This window comes from Cervus canadensis, chromosome 7 (assembly GCF_019320065.1).
Source record: "Cervus canadensis isolate Bull #8, Minnesota chromosome 7, ASM1932006v1, whole genome shotgun sequence".
Classification (NCBI taxonomy): Eukaryota; Metazoa; Chordata; class Mammalia; order Artiodactyla; family Cervidae; genus Cervus; species Cervus canadensis.
This window is the reverse complement of record NC_057392.1, coordinates 33,138,586-33,155,920: the sequence shown is the minus strand read 5'-3', so window position 1 is coordinate 33,155,920 and position 17,335 is coordinate 33,138,586. Positions and strand designations below refer to the sequence as shown.

At 38.9% G+C, this 17,335-nt stretch overlaps 1 protein-coding gene across 1 annotated transcript in view; it reads right to left on the bottom strand.

Annotated features, from left to right (window-relative positions):
• The window catches only part of KCNH8 (potassium voltage-gated channel subfamily H member 8), a 445,720-nt gene that overhangs the window by 193,695 nt on the left and 234,690 nt on the right, over positions 1-17,335 (bottom strand). The window contains exons 4-5 of the mRNA XM_043474814.1: positions 7,101-7,228; positions 1,264-1,504 (exon numbers count right to left, since the gene is read on the bottom strand). Of these exons, the coding sequence (XP_043330749.1) occupies positions 1,264-1,504; positions 7,101-7,228 (369 nt within the window). The remainder of the gene's footprint in view (positions 1-1,263; positions 1,505-7,100; positions 7,229-17,335) is intronic.

Genomic DNA, 17,335 nt, shown 5'->3' with positions numbered 1-17,335 from the left:
TACTTCAAACTAGAATGTTATTTGCCATCTAACAGTGATTTAATATTCCTCTACGGTTTTATTTCTCCAATAAAGAATAGTTTAAGTTAAAAAAAGATAAATTTCTTTGAGTTGTTAGCCTTACCAAGATACCTAACTAGACAACATTGCCACCTGGTGGTCCAAACATACTGCGGCCATCACCTTTGGGGTGGGAGCTGGGGTCTGAGGGGTGTGCCTAGGAAATGCATGTTAACTGTGATGCCAAAATCACACCAAGGGCATAAAACTCTTGCAGAGCAAACACGTGCTGACATTCCATTGGAGAACCCAAAACTGCACCAGTTCCACAGAGAAAAATGTACTGTATCCATTGAAACAAGCTTTTGACTTGCTTCACTTATTTACTTCGTTTTCTTTGCACTTTTAGGATCCACTTTTTTCAGTCCCTTGTTCACCTACTGCTTGAAAATATTTTCAGTTCTCTTATCTTTACAGAAAGGATGTTACCCTACATACATCACCATGACCAGGTAAAGATGCAGGAATCAGGTTGCTAACGGTGCTCAGAAACTCCACAGGGGATCTGTCTGAGCCTGTGATAAGAATGATCTAGAATAATCATGCAAGAGCTTGGCTGTGGTCTACACAAGATGGAACTTTAAGGGACAGAAAGCTAGGAGAAGGCAGAGAAACATGGAGCAGATGCAGCTTCAACCAAGATTCCCAATGTTCTAGAGATAAATATTCTTAGCAAACATCCCTCAGAGCCTCTCGTTTAGGTAAAGTCAGATCTCAGTGCTTCTGATGATTGACTAGAAAGTTTATGTAATCCGTTGTTTCTGCAACTAGGCCACCTGTGGCAACCACCATCAGGTTCCCGAAAGGCACAGATGGGCTTGAAGGAACACGCCCAGGATGGACCATTACCAGGATGCCACTGATGTGTGCTTGCCAAGCCTCGTCTCTGACCCTGTGCAGGTAAGACCATCACAGAGGCTGAGAGTACAAAACAGAACAGCCATTAAGTCTTTTTCAGCCTGCTTTTGATGAAATAAGGATAGAAACAAAAAACATCAGTGTAGATGTCTGCACAAAGGAACCGTGAGAAAGCTGGAAGAGGTAATTTTCAGAAATCCAAATATGTGCTTCTCCAAAATTTGCATCAGAGGCTGAGTTATGCCCATGCAAATGGATCTTAGCTCAAATTCATGTTACAAAAATCTGGAACACATCTGTCTTCCCCTATGCAAATCTCCTAGAAAAACAGCCATTGGTTCTTACCTATAATAAAAAGAATCTCCACTGCAATGTCACTGACTGTTGTGCTCCGCGTCGTCGACAGGTCATCATTGCCAATGAAGCAAACGTTGTAAGGTACCGTCACGGCAACATAAAACGTCGCCAATAGAATAAGCCAGTCCCAGCCGGCTTTGAAAGTGCTAAAATGCAAAAGTATGAATTTGGACTTTTTTGCATCTGAAACTTTATACTCCGGAAATGCTGGTTTGTCTACAAAAACATTCTGTGGATAAAGACAAAAAGAAGAGAAGAGAGAAATACAACATCAGAAATAAGGAAAAGGGAGAGTTATTTAGAAATACATATCATGGTACTAGATCTTACAAGAGACATTTAGAAGCTGGTAATGCAAAAAAATAGAGATGTATAAATTAAAACTGGGCAGGGATCTTTGTTATAAGTAACAGGAAAATGCAGAGTGTAGTCATCCATGTTAATATGTGAGTTATCTAGACTTCTGTTCATGAAGAGTAAAAAGATCATTATCTAAAATGTCACCTAGAAACATCCAAAGTTGCAAGTATAATCCTACATACATCATAAACACCAGATACAGCTAGGCTCCTACTGTCGTGGGGACATTCCATTTACTTATAGTTTTGAGAAGACAGTCATTATGTAAAGAATATATTGGACCTGAAATTCTAACAACAGCAAGGGTGCAATTTTTTTCCAGCAAGGATAGAGCTATATGATCAAATTTGATTGTAAATAGCTGTTAACACATCTTTCAAAATACAACCAGATTGTACTGACTACTTGTATTATGATTGTTGGTGAAGCTTCCAGCTGGGAACCCAAATCTCACAACCTTGATGGACACTGGGTTTATTCTGACACTGGCTCGCCCTTGTTAAGATGGCAAAGTGAAAAACAGTTACTTCACAGTTATTATTCAAGTCATGGGAGGAGAAAAGCAATGTTCACTGTGCAGCTGATTAAATGCAGAAGAATAGCTGGAGTTTTTATAACTGCAAAAGCACTCCACTTTGAAAGCAGTCCAAATTGATGAACAATTCCCTTTATTGCGATGAGACAAAGGGAGGCCCAACAATAGGGTGTGGGGAAATTTGACAGCCTATGACCAGATACTTGCGCACCTTGCTTTGACCTCAATTAATGAGAATTACAAGCTAGGTAATGGAAATTAGAATTGAAAGTTACATTGAATGAACAGAACAGTTAGAAGTTCTGGAGTGTATGTTACTTGCAGGTTGCTGTGTGTTTTTTTCTTTCAGGGATTGAGGGAAGAGTGAATTAAAATGATATGTTCAGGGATCCCTGAAGTACCTGGGGATTCAAGAAAGGTTCAGAGCAGTCAGGAGCATGAGCTCTTTCGTGGTGACTCTCTGGAGGCCAAACACTTCTGCTCCCTTAGTATGAACGCTGCTTCTGTCTTGCGTCTCTCCTTGGCAGGCGTTTACAACAAATGCTTCTACTTCTGGTGAATATTCTCAGTCAGCCCACTCGGGCACTTCATGAACCCAGGATCTGAGGGGGGATTGCCTCCCCTCTTCCTGACGGTTCTTTCCTGCCCATCTGCCACTGTGTCTATGCTCCACTCAACCCCACGACTTGACCTGCCTCCTTCGCTTCATTCTTTGGCTTTTGGAACAAGTTCCAAAGGTAGATTATGCCATAAAATTCAGAGAGGAAGAAGGAAGTAACACCTGTTGGGCTTCTCATTAGAGCTGATGCAGGTGCAGAAAAGAGAGACTTAGGGGCCGTAAGAGACTTAAGAGTCTCAAGGTTGACAAGCACTTGTATTTATGATAGAACGGGACAGAGTCCAATATGATTTTTTCCCAAATATTTACTATAATAACATATTACCAAAAGCCATGGAAGAATATCTCAGTTTTTATCCAAATAAGTCTTTTTCTATCATGTTACAGAAATGAAATTCTGACTTTGTTTCAGAAGGAAGCCAGCTCCAGGAGTGAAGGCTGTGAAAACTCAAGAAGCAAAATATTTTTTCATTTGAAGTATGTGCATTATATGAAGCATTAGTAGTGCTGTTGCAAAGGTCAACAATGTAATGGTTATCTTCAAAAATCAGAAAATAAATCACACCACTTCATTTTTATAGGCTACTCAAAATACATTAAAGTATTTTAAAAGATACTGAAAATCCAGTGCATCTCAGCTTAGACTTAAACTTTAAAAGGTTTCTCATTCAAATTCTGCATACATCTTGACACAAGCAGGATTGAAAAAAGAGTGCAAAAAGAGACACCTTTCTATTCCCACTACTCTGTTTATGAAGTTTTATCAAAAACCTTTTGAATGGAAGAAATGTCTTACAATTGGAAAGTGTGCTTTTAGCAAATATGGAGAAAAAGGCATATTTATAACCCTGAAATATATGAAGTTTGCCTATAGAATAATACAACCATTCTCAATTTTAGTTATCTATCATATATTAATTTGGAATCATATTCTTTAGTAGGAATGGTGTTTGAGTTGTTTAACCTCTACCATGCATAGCCACTCAGTCATGTCTGACTCTCTGCGACCCCATGGACTACAGCCCACCAGGCTCCTCTGTCCTTGAGATTCTCCAGGCAAGAGTTCTGGAGTGGGTTGCCATGCCCTCCTCCAGGGGATCTTCCCGACCCAGGAATTGGACCGGGGTCTCCTGCATTGCAGGCGGATTCTTTACCAGCTAGGACACCAGGGAAGCCCAAGAACCCTGGAGTGGGTAGCCTATCCCTTCTCCAGTGGATCTTCCTGACCCAGGAATTGGACCGGGGTCTCCTGCATTGCAGGCGGATTCTTTACCAGCCTCCAGGATGCTCTACCTTCCACTAATAAAAATCGGCTGTAGGGCGCCGCCTTCTTTCTCATGACTAAGACATGTAGACTAAGAGAAGACCCTGGCTGCTGTGTTCCGCGGAAGTGGCAGCGCCAGAACTGGGGTCGCTGCCGAAAGGATGGGAGCAGGTCCGTCTCAATTGTCTGTGCCACCCACAGGCAAAAACGGGGCCAGCAGGACTTCCCTGCCGATCCAGAGGTTAAGACTCCGAGCTTCCACCATAGCGGGCCCAGGGTTTGATCCCTGCTCAGGGAACTAAGATCCCACAGGCCACAAGGAGTGCGTGCATGCTCAGTCATTTCCGACTCTTTGAGTATGTATTATTAAATCAGTGGTTAAGGCCAAAACCTAATCAAGGCTAACTATTCCCTAAACTATTAATGCAACATGTCTTTGAAATCAACTTCTGAATGAACAAAGGGATGGGGAAATTTTCCTACAGTGATCATGCTGAGTGACTGCAGGGTAGCATATGCCTTCCATGAGGACCACCCCAGAGCCCGTCAGTCATATTTGGGCATCTAAAGCACTGTCCTTTCCAGCTCTCAATGCTGCCATGGGATATTTTGAGTTGAAGGCACTTGCATCACCCCAGTGTCATTGAATAGAATAACCAGTCAAGGAAACCAGAAATTAAAAACTGTTTCCAAAGTTAGAGCCAGGACTGAAGGGCATTAGTTATATTGTGATTCTCAGAGCTTGCTAAGGGCCAGACGAGCTAATTTGTTCCAAGTTGAATCACATATTCTTATTGCCCAGAACTGTACCAGAGAAGAAGCTGGGTAGGGGCAGAAGCACTGTGGCTGAGTCAGGGGATTCATGGTTGGGTCCCACATCTGCTGGTTCTGCTTCTGATATTTCAAATAAATTGTTCTTTTCCATCATTAAAATGGAACTAATAAAAATCATATCAGGACTGGCTTGCTGTAAGAATCAAATAATATAATAACAGCAAAGGGGATTTGTAAATAGCAAAGACCTACAAAAATATTAAGAAATCTTTTTTTTTTTTTGGTCACTTGAATGTTAATATATTCAGAATTTCCCAAAGACTGATTGTTTAGTCAATAAACCGGATTGTTGTTCCCCCTTCTCTAGTCTTTCTGCTATCTTTTAGCATTCGGCTCTGTTCTCCTTGAAATAAGATGGTGAACAAGGCTCATCCTGACTCCACATTTCCTTTTCAGAAATACTGTACTACTTGTATTGTCTCCAACAGAGTCTCCATGTTGATTAGACATCCTTCATTACCATGTAGTATTTTAATGTTCCATCCTGATGTGTGTAATTCTTAAATAAACGCAATTTAGCAAATTAGCCAAGTAGTGGGAGTTATGATTTTTTACATAAGATTTTTAAGTGCTGTTTTGTACTTTGTTGAATCAGAAGGGGAAAAACAGCATGTTCTGTAAATGCATTTTAAGCTCACTAAGGCTTGGTACATTTAAATGACTGGACTACAGGCTAGAAGAGTGTCTTCTTTCAGCATTACAGAATCTCAGGCTAATATTTGTTTAGGTGCTTTGCTGGCTGGTTTGCATAGAATAAAGGCCAGGTGTGGTTACATTTGTTTCTTCCTAGAACTTATATCATCACTAAGGCTGACTTGGTAAAGGAAAGCAGGTATAACAAGAAACCAGGAGAAGGATTCATGAATCCAGTGGTAAGCCATGTTTCAGGTCTATCCCTGGATTCTCAGGAAATCAATGTGACACTCCCTAGGCTCCCTAGAGAGTCTTTATATTCAGACAAGACAAACTAAACCAAACGTGACTCTTGAGAGCGGTACCTACAGATCAACACCAGCATGGTAATGGTCCTGGAGCACAGATGGGTGCAAACAGTGTGGCTTCCAGAGGGAATCCCTCTGAGGCAGAGTCGGCTCTGCAGCCCTTGCATGGGAGATGGCAGTCCACCCCAGACTCTGTTCATGAAACTCAGACAAGAGGATACTTTGTGCGTCCCAAGCAAGAATGTTTTAGCAAACTGTTTACAGGTCAGATTAAATGGTTTTGAGTTCTCCATGTAAAATGAGATGCCAAAGAAGCTCCTGTGTCCCTAACTCCCAGAGCCTAAGTACCTGAGGTCAATTCCAAAATAGCTCTGGTTGTTTCACATGATTTTTCTAAAGTCACTGGCAAGTCAGACGCTGAGTCTTGATGTCTGACCCCCATAGTCAGACATATCCCCAAAGTTGTATGCTCTGGAGATTTCACCATGTAGATTAATGACATTACCAAGATTTGAAAAATCACCTTTGAGTATCTACAATCAAGCAGGTATAGTTCTGGATTTCTAGTGAAGTCTCTTCATCCTAGGAACCTATGATGAAATCAGCTGGCAAATCCTGGGGGACATTGACCACTTAAAGCTCTGCGGAGTCACCTTTTATAAGCACAGTTATCTGCTGTGGCTTTGGCCAGATGACCACCAGGTTTCAAAAAGTATCCCTACTATGAGTTACTAAAAGGTAACTTAAAAAAGGAAACCCAACTATAAGGTATATGGTATATCATTTCAAACCCAATGTTCTTAGGTGTGAAATGCCCAATTCTGTGTTGCATAAAATGTAAATTTCTAAATGGAGTAATGACTGATTTGTTCATGGTTCCCTTGGATGAAAGCATTCAGTGAAATTAGATAAAGTGCAAAACAGATGGAATGAAAATTAAATTTGAAAAATTTTAACCAACAAACGATGAATGTGTAATATAACTTGCTCATAAAATGTAACCGGTCTCATTTGCAGTCTCCCTAGTACCATATTGTACTGACTAGAATAATATTCTAGGCTGCAATAACGCTATGATTAATCACGTTTATTATGGAAATGCCTTGTGACTGCTGACCTTTCCCAGTTTGTTCTTTATGGGAAAGTGCAAGTCAAAGTGGAAAAAAAATCTAGGAAAGTCAATAAATGAGTAATTGGAGCCTTTCTTTAGCGAATCAAACATTGCCACCAAGGGAAAATTTAGCATTCGCAGTGTACACACACACTACCTACATTGTTTATTTTCAACTTGTTCTTTTCTCTTCTTTGCAGGTGGCCAGAGATGTGATAAAGGACCGCTCTGCTTCGTCTCCGAGCCGAATCAAAATGGGTTCCTGCTCGCGATCGTCCTTTGGCTTTGTCTGGGGGAAATAAAACTCATTGAGCACCAGTGAATGTATCATTTGACCCCAAGAATGTCATTTTGGCAGTTCCTTCTCAAGAGCACACAGTACAGGCTTTTCAACACCCCAAGTTATCTGCTGACTCCTAATGACATTTAATTTTAGTTCTTTACAATTCATATATTTTTATCTTCATGCTAATGTCATCATTTTTTCAATGAAAGTAAAACATACAAGAGCACAGAGAAACTTTCAAATAGTTCAGGAAAGCATTAAATAAAAAGCCTTACTCCTTCCTTCCTGCTGTTTCACATTGATATCCCTAATTTGACTCTCAACCTTTTTTTCTCATTTTTTTCCAGAAAAATATCCAATACATGTGCTATATCCACATTCATACTTATTCTTTGCATAAATGGAAGTTACAATAAAACTATTTACATATTACTTTTCCACGTCAAAATAATGTAAATCATCTCTAATGTGCACATTAGAGTCCTTTCTCATTCTTTTCTAGAGCTAAGTGTGCCATGCTAAAGATATAATTAGTCTTATTTTCTTTACTATTTCTCTATCACGAACATATACATTTACCCAGCATTAAAAAAGAAATCTGTGTAGATAATCTTGCAAAGAAAATTCTTATATGCATAACACTGTGCATTGATGTGTCAAGGTATTCAGTAAATAAATTACTAACAGTGGCTCTGCAGATTTTAAATTTTGGTATACATATTCCAAATTTAATTCCAGCAACTTATATTCCCAGGAGTGGTGAGTGGATGTGTCTGCTTCACCACACACATCAAAATTATGAAATATATAAAATAAGTGTTGCCTGATATTTTGATAGCTGAAAAATGCCATAAAATTATTTGGACTTGCATTTTTAAAATGGTGACTGTGAATAAATTTCAGGTAAATATTTATTGTCCATTTGCATTTATTTCTATGAAGTCTCTTCACATTATTTGTGCCAATTTTGAAATTAACTTGGTTCTTTTCTATTTATTTTTAAGAGCTTTTGTATCTTAGTCACCATTTTCTTGTCACATATGCTGCTGACATTGCTCCCATTTTGTTACTTGACCTTGGATTTTAATTATGTGGTATAATAATTTCACAATTTTATGTTGTCAGGCTTATCAGTATAAGAACTTGTGGTGTCTAGGTTTTATGTCTTGCATAGTCAAACTGTCTTCACTCAAAAATTAAAAAAAGAAACAAAAACTATTTTAAAATATCTATGCCTGCATTCTTCCAACATGTTTGTGTCTTTTTCTAAATTTTTAACATTTAAATCTTTAATTCAGTTGAACTCTATTTTAGTAAAATTAGGTAAGTATCCAGCTACTTTATTTTCTTTCCAAAGGTATACTGCTCAAGAGAAATAAAAAATTGATTGTATGACTTTAAGAAACACTTAGTCTTTATTTGGTCAGTTGGTGAACATTCAATTTCATGCTATATAAACTGAATATATATGTCAATAATTGTCATAGCTATGGTTTTTCCAGTAGTCATGTATAGATGTGAGAGTTGAACCATAAAGAAAGCTGAATGCTGAAGAATTGATGGTTTTGAACTGTGGTGTTGGAGAAGACTCTTGAGAGTCCCTTGGACTGCAAGGAGATCCAACCAATCCATCCTAAAGGAAATCAGTCCTGAATATTCATTGGAAGGACTGATCTTGAAGCTGAAACTCCAACACTTTGGCCACCTGATGTGAAGAACTGACTCACTGCAGAAGACCCTGATGCTGGGAAAGATTGAGGGCAGGAAGAGAAGGGGACGACAGAGGATGAGATGGTTGGATGGTATCACCGACTGGATGGACATGAGTTTGAGTAAGCTCCGGGAGTTGGTGATGGACAGGGAGGCCTGGCGTGCTGTACTCTATGGGGTTGCAAAGAGTCGGACACGACTGAGTGACTGAACCGAACTGACAATAATTGCAAAATGCAAAAATTGAAAACTTATTTTTCTAAGCTTCATCATCAGATCTCTGTAGTGCTTGGAAGGCTGTCTGATTCCTCTTCATAAAACTTATTTGGGAAAAAAAATGACTTGGTTTCATTGCTACACTGAGGAAGTCATCTAACTATTATTGATGGCCCATGTGCCAGGGCTTGTTCTAGATCTTTGGTATAAATAAATTTCAATTAATTCTTATACTCAGCGAGATAAGCATTATTATCCTCCGTTCACAGAGGAGAATACTGAAAGGTTGATAGTGACCACATGGCTACTCAGGGAAAGAGCCAGTCTGTGACGCCAGATTGGTCTAAACTCTCTACCTTCACACACAGCCCAGGTCTGTCAATGAATGAAATCAATATTCAGATGCTGCTTTGGTGTGAAGTGGCACACAGATGAATGTGTGTCATAGTCACAGCCCATCTGACTCTGATCTCTAGGTGTTTCAAGGCCTTTAATCACCTCCCATTCTCAGGCCACACTGCGATGCTTTAAATAACCAGAAAACAAGAAGTTTTATTCATTGCAAAAGTCTAATCTGATGTTACATGTCTTTTCATTGCTCATCTTTTGCTTCAGACTTTGAGTAAATACTAAAATGAAATGATGTGTTACTATAGACATGAATCAATAAAAACAAATTAACAAAACAGGATGTAGAAGATCAAAAGGGGTCCCGTTCTTTTCAAAACACCGGTGAACAAAGCCCATTTCATTGCACTACCAAAAGTTAAGATTGCGTCTTCGTGTGTTCATTTTTTTTGATCTGCATAGAACTCTCATAAATTGCATCTGAAAATGCAATTATTAATTCATCAGGGTGTAACTTTAAATATACTTAAATTGGACACCTGCCAGAGATATAGATTATATCTATAGGAATGTACTTGGAGACACAGTGGTCTGCTTATGCACTCCCAGTCGACATCATGATGCCAGTGCAGTTACAATGCTAACTACAAAGTGGACCATATTAGAGATCTGTGACAGTCAACAAGCCAAATCCCATCTCCGTGGAGACATTTAATTATTGGTGAGATTTTCCAAATCAAACAAAAGCAATTTTATAGTCCTAAAAAAGAACCCCTCAGAGGGAAATGTCAAACAAATATCTCTTGGTGTTGGCTCTAAGCAGAAGAAAGGAAAAAGGTTTCCTTGAAAAATTTTGTTCACAATTTAAGTTTCATTCAAGACTGGGATTGAAAAATCATTCCACTTAGGTGATCTAAAATCTCGCAAGCAAAAGATTGAACTTAAAATGGTTCTGGGTTGGTAGCTCCTGAATGAAAAAAAAAAAAATCATAAATAGAGTAGGAAACAACTCATAAAAAATACATGTGTGTGTGTGTGTGTGTGTGTGTGTGTGAAATCGCTTCAGTTGTGTCCAACTCTTTGTGACTCTATGGACTGTAGCCTGTCCATGGGATTCACCAGGCAAGAATAAATACTGGAGTGGGCTGCCATGCCCTTCTCTAGGGGATCTTCCCAACCCAGGGATTGAACCTGCATCCCTTATGTCTCCTGCATCGGCAGGCACGTTCTTTACCACTAGCACCAATTGGGAAGCTCAGAGGGTAAAGAGTCTGCCTGCAATGTGGGAGACCTGGGTTTGATCCCTGGGTCAGGAAGGTCCCCTGGAGAAGGGAATAGCTACCCACTCCAGTATTTTTACCTGGAGAATTCCATGGATAGAGGAGCCTGGTGGGCTACAGTCCACAGGATCTCAAAGAGTGGGACATGACTGAACGACTAACACTTTCAGTTTCACTTCATACACACAAAATGGTCATGACAGCAACGTTCGTAATTTTCATATACATAAAAACACATAAAACATACATATGTGTTTGTGTATAACTAGAAATAAGCCAAATGTCCATAAACAGAAAAATGCATAAATGTTGATACAGTCATGACATAGGATGTTAAAATTCCATTAAACTAGACTTAGGATAAATAGAAAATGAAGGAAATAGTGCCTACCTGTTAGTACAGAAGTATCTCAAAATCATGTCAGGTACAAAAGCAGTAAACACATGAGCAATGACATTATGGCAACATTTTTATAATATTTACAAACATGCCAAATTTCTTCCCAGGTGGAGCTAGTGGTAAAGAATCTGCCTGCCAATATAGGAGACGCATGAGACCCAGGTTCATTCGCAGGGTCGGGAAGATCCCCTGGAGTAGGAGATGGCACACCACTGGAGTATTCTTGGAAATAGTAAAAAAATGTGCAAAATTGTTTGGAGCTGCATTTTTAAAATGATGAACGTGAATAAGCTTCAGGTATATATTTATTGTCCATTTGCATTTATTTTTATGAAGTCTCTTCACATTATCTGTGCCAATTTTGAAATTAACTTGGTACTTTTCTGTCTATTTTTAAGAGCTTTTGTATCTTAGTCACCGTTTTCTTGTCACATATGCTGCTGACATTGCTCCCATTTTGTTACTTGACCTTGGATTTTATTTATGCAGCATAAAAATTTCACAATTTTATGTTGTCAGGCTTATCAATATGTTAATTTTGGTGTCTAGACTTTATGTCCTGCAATAGTCAAACTTTCTTTGGAAAATTCTGGAAATCCTGGAAAATTCCACATGCAGAGGAGCCTGGAGGGCTACAGTCCATGGGGGCCCCAAAAAGCCAAACATGATTGAGTGACTGAGCAGACATATATAAGAGTAAGTAACATATCATCTAGGGAAAAAAATATGTATACTACAAATCTACCCATAATCACATGAAAAGAGCAAACTGCCAAGAGGTTGGAAAACAAAATCTTTAGCTGGGTCACCACGTGGCTTACTAAATGGAATTAGTAAACTTCTATTTTGTAAACTGGATTTGGAGTGTATGGGAGTTTTTAAAATAATATTTTCAAATTATATGATGTATATATTTTGAATGTAAAAATATCTCACAACAAAAGACTAAAGTAGTGTTGGACCCTTTAACAGTGAGATCTGAACAGATTCTTTGATTAGGGGTGGGATTGGGGGTGACGCATCAGTTGCTGAAGACGAATGACTCAGGGTTAAAATCTGAAGGTGGAAGAGCTGTTAATAAGATGTTAATAAGATGGGGAGGTGAAGGGCAGAACATCCCTGAGAGCAAGTAAAGCAGATGAGAGTCTTGGCCAGAAAGGCGCTTACTGACTGGGAAAAACCTAAAGAAGTCCTGGAGGGTTGAGATACAGAGAATCGGAAGAAGAGGAGAAAAAGCAGAAGAAGCTGGAAGGTAGGCAGACGCACACTGTGGTTTTCCTCACATCCTGTTAGCCACACTGGGCTGCCGACAAAACTGGAGAATAAAACCCTGGTCAGGCAGCCACATGCCCTGTGATTCACGGCCGTACACGCAAGAGTGTCTCAGACACAAAGTGAACCCGTATGGTCACTTCCATAACTATGACTCTGCAAGAGAAAACCAAGTGAGAATAAAATAGAAGGATACACAAAGGAAAGAATTACAGAAACAGAAAGCAAAGGTAGGGATTTCCCTGACAGTCCAGTGGTTAGGACTTGGCACGTCCACTGCTATGGGCCCAGGTTCAATCCCTAGTTGGGGAATTAAGATAACACACACATACATAAGTTCAGAAAATGTATGATCAATAAAAGAAAAGGAAGATAAAAGGATTAAACCCTTTTGGCAGTTGTGTTCCAGGGCAAAATAGAGACAACACCAACAGTGTTAAGAGTTTTAAAAGGACCATAAATTTAGAAGACTTTCAAAATAATGAGATTCCTTTGTGCAAAAATCCATCAAATAGTTTTCTAGATTAAATGAAAACTTTGGGGTGGGTAGTTAATTACCAAAATATGTCCCCAAAGTGGTAAAAACCTTGACTAGACCGACAACTGTGGAACAAGTAGATAAAGTGGCCTTCTCCTCCACACTGCTCATCACCCCTGCTAACCAGGTGGCTCTAAAGGTCAACGTCATCAGGCCCAAAAGGGATAAAAAATTCTTTTAAAGCTTCAGAGGACAAAGAAGTCTGAAAATTCCTGAATTCGATCTACAAGCCCAGAAAACTGTGATACTAAAACTAGGTGAGTATAATACAAAAAGATAACCATATACCACATTGAATACACATGCAAAATCCTAACCTGCACATTAGTAAACTGAATATAGAAGTGTATTAACAGAAAACATACCATGCTTATTTGGGATTTATGCCAAAGTTGGTTTCATTTTAGGAAATCATTATATAATTTAGTAGATTTATAAAGGAGAAAATCCATGTTAATATCTCAGATAATTTTTTTAAGCATAACTCAATATGTCAAAAAAAGTCTGCAAACAATAAATGCTGGAGAGGGTGTGGAGAAAAGGAACCCTCTTGCCCTGTTGGTGGGAATGTAAATTGATACAGCTACTATGGAGAGAAATATAGAGGTTCCTTAAAAAAACTAAAACTAGGAGGTGATATATGTGTAATTATGGCTGATTTGCATTGTCATACAGCAGAAATTGGGCTTCCCAGGTGGTGCTAGTGGTAAAGAACCCTCCTGCCAGTGAAGGAGACCTAAGAGACGTGGGTTCGATCCCTGGTTGAGGAAGATCCCTTGGAGGAGGCCATGGCAACCCACTTCAGTATTCTTGCCTGGAGAACCCCATGGACAGAGGAGCCTGGCAGGCTACAAGGGGCTGCCAAGAGTCAGACACGACTGAAGTGACTTAGCACACACACACAGCAGAAACCAACATGACACTGTAAAGTAATTTTCCTCCAACTAAAAAATAAATTAAAATAACCCAATTTATGTAAAAAAAAAAAAAAGAAAAGAAAAAATTAAACTAGAACTACCAAATGACCCAGCCATCCCACTCCCAGGCATATACCCTGAGAAAACCATAATTCAAGAAGATGCATTCACCCCAGAGTTCACTGCAGCACTGTTCACAATGGCCAGGACATAGACAACACAGCTGTCCATCAACAAATGAGTGGAAAGAAGATATGGTGCATATGTATAGTGGAGCATTACTAGATCATGGAAAGGAACAAAACTGGGTCGTTTGCAGAGACGTGAATATGCTTCCTTTTTTAAAAGAAAGTGTAATGAGCAAGCAATAGAAGAAAGGAATCTTTGGCTTGATATAAAATATCTATCATTAATCAAGGGAAAACTCATTTAATGAGATGACATTAGAAGCTTCACAGTTTTTGCAATTTATTTTTATCTTGGAGAGGAGGGAAGACAGAATTTCCCCTCCAAAATGGAAAATGAAGTCAATGTAAACCCATTATGGGAAATGTTGAAAATACAGAAAAATTAAAAAAAAAAAAAAAAGGATGCCTTGTTGTTTTCAATATCAATGATTACATGCATTTCCTTCCAATTTTTTTCTGCATATTTTACTAACTCGATTGTAATCACATAACATATACACAATTATTCTTTGAATATTAAAAAATGATGTTTTTTAATAAATATGCATAAAACATGCATATTTTACAAAATTTAGAAATGTAAACAATATAAAGCAGGAAATGAGTCTCTTTCATTTCCATCTCCCAGCAATAATTTAACATTTTTGGTGAATTACTTTTTTGATTTTGTTCTAGGCTTTCTTTTTTTTTCTTCACATCACTGACCTCATTTCATGTAACTAATCTTAAATATACTTAACAGAAAATAATCACTAATTTATAGATATGAAGAGGGCCAAAGGGCAAAATATCTGCCAAAAGACACAAATTTATAACTTCTACATTCTTAGACTTATAATCTTGAGTCTATTGGCTGGAATACATGTTTCGGTAGTTCGTTAGGAGACTTTTGGGGTATGTATTTGATGGCTTTCCATATACTGACACAATAGTCTATTGTGACTTTGCTCCTCTAAGAATGTCACAAAAACTGCCAATCTCTGGATCTATCAGATGGTCGGTGTGCCAAGGCTGGGCAGTGGAAGGATCCAAACCAGATGCAGGCAATAGGGAGAAGTGTTGTCTATAGAAAATGTTTAAAAAGTACGCAATGCAACTACATTTGGTCAGCTTTTTATTACTGCTATGTGCTGGTAATTTAAAATAATTTCACTGACAAAACAGTCCTCCTATTGATTCAAAACAATTGCTGTGGCTATTGCTCAATTTTAATAATACATGTAAGTTTCAAAATTAGCACATCTGTAGCACAATTACAGGCTGGGAGAAAATATTTCCGAATCACTTATCTAACAAGAAACTCATCTCCAGAATACAAAAAGAACTCCCAAAACTCAACAATAAGAAAACTTAACAATCCAATTAGAAGATGAACAAGACACATGAAAAGGTATTTCACTTACAATGATACAGAATGGCAAATACTCACATCATTAGTAGTCATTAAGGAAATGTAAACTGTGACTATAACTAGATATCATTGCATACCAATCAGGAGAGCTAAAATGAAAAAGTGACAATACCAAATTTTGGTGAGAGGTGGAGAAACTGAGTGTTTCATATGCTGCTGATGGAAAGGTAAAGTGATAAACTCACCCTGGAAAATAGTTTGGCAGTTTCTTGAAAAAGAACAACTAACTATATACTTATCCATACAAACCAGCAGTTATATTCCTGGGCTATTATCCCAGAGAAATGAAATTTATGTACACAAAAAAACCTGTGCACAGTTGCTCCCAGCAGCTTTATCTGTAATAACCAAGAACAGCAAAAAACTCAAATGTCCTTCAATCAGTGAATGGTTAAATAAATTGTGGTACGTCCATACCATGGAATACTATTCAGGAATAAAACAGAGCAACTCTTATTATATGCATAACTTGGATAGATCTACAGGACATCATTCAGCAAAAAATGTTAATCTCAAAAAATTACATACTACATTATTCCATTTACATAACATCTTCTAAATGCTGGGGAACAGACTGGCAGTAATCAGAGGGTAGGGACTTACATGACTCTATAAGGGTAGCAAGAGGAAGACATATGCAGGGATGAAATACTTACATATCTTGATTACTGCAGTGGTCACACAAGTATACCTATGTGACGAAATGGCACAGCACTATATCCACATAATGTCCCAATGCCAATTTCCTAGTTTGGGTATTATACTGTGATTCTGTAAGATGTAACTGTTGGAAACAATTAAGACATTTCTCTCTCTGCTATCACTGAAAATTCCCACGACTACAGCTATTTCAGAATGGGAAGTCAAAGAGAGATTTTCAGGTTACATCTAGGTATTTTACTGATTTCTAGTAAGTCTGGAGATCTTTTAATTGCTTTCAACTTATGAGAATCTAAGCTGCATGAAAACCTGGGGCTGGTTTTTCACGCTTGACAATACTGGTGGCCCAAGTTCAGTTCAGTTCAGCTCAGTCGCTCAGTCGTGTCCGACTCTTTGCGACCCCATGAATCGCAACACGTCAGGCCTCCCTGTCCATCACCAACTCCTGAAGTTTACTCAAACTCATGTCCACTGAGTCGGTGATGCCATCCAGCCATCTCATCCTCTGTCGTCCCCTTCTCCTCCCGCCTTCAATCTTTCCCAGCATTAGGATCTTTTCAAATGAGTCAGCTCTTCGCATCAGGTGGCCAAAGTATTGGAGTTTCAACTTCAGCATCAGTCCTTCCAATGAACACCCAGGGCTGATTTCCTTTAGGATGGACTGGTTGGATCTCCTTGCAGTCCAAGGGACTCTCAAGAGTCTTCTCCAACACTACAGTTCAAAAGCATCCATTTTTTTGGCACTCAGCTTTCTTTATAGTCCAAATCTCATATCCATACGTGACCACTGGGAAAACCATAGCCTTGACTAGACAGTGGCCCAAGAGTCTGTATCAATTTGAGAAAAGAATCCTTCTTCAAAAACATATTACTTGCATCTGAGACAGGCTGGAACCTGGGACCTTTTCTGGCAATGGTTGCCCCTAGACAAACCTCTACTCCTCCACTAGCAACAAAATAAAAAGAAACTATAAAGGACTAAAAATAACTGAGTGCTTGTGCAGTTAGGGCAAACTATAGACAATAAGATACAAAAAGACCAAAAAACCTGATGGCTACTTCTGAAGAGCAGGGAGAAAAACAAGGTGTCCAGAGCAAAACGAGTCCACTGCGCATGCGCCAGGCACTGTACCCCACCGACGGGGTGGACAGACCACCAAGGCCAGCCCT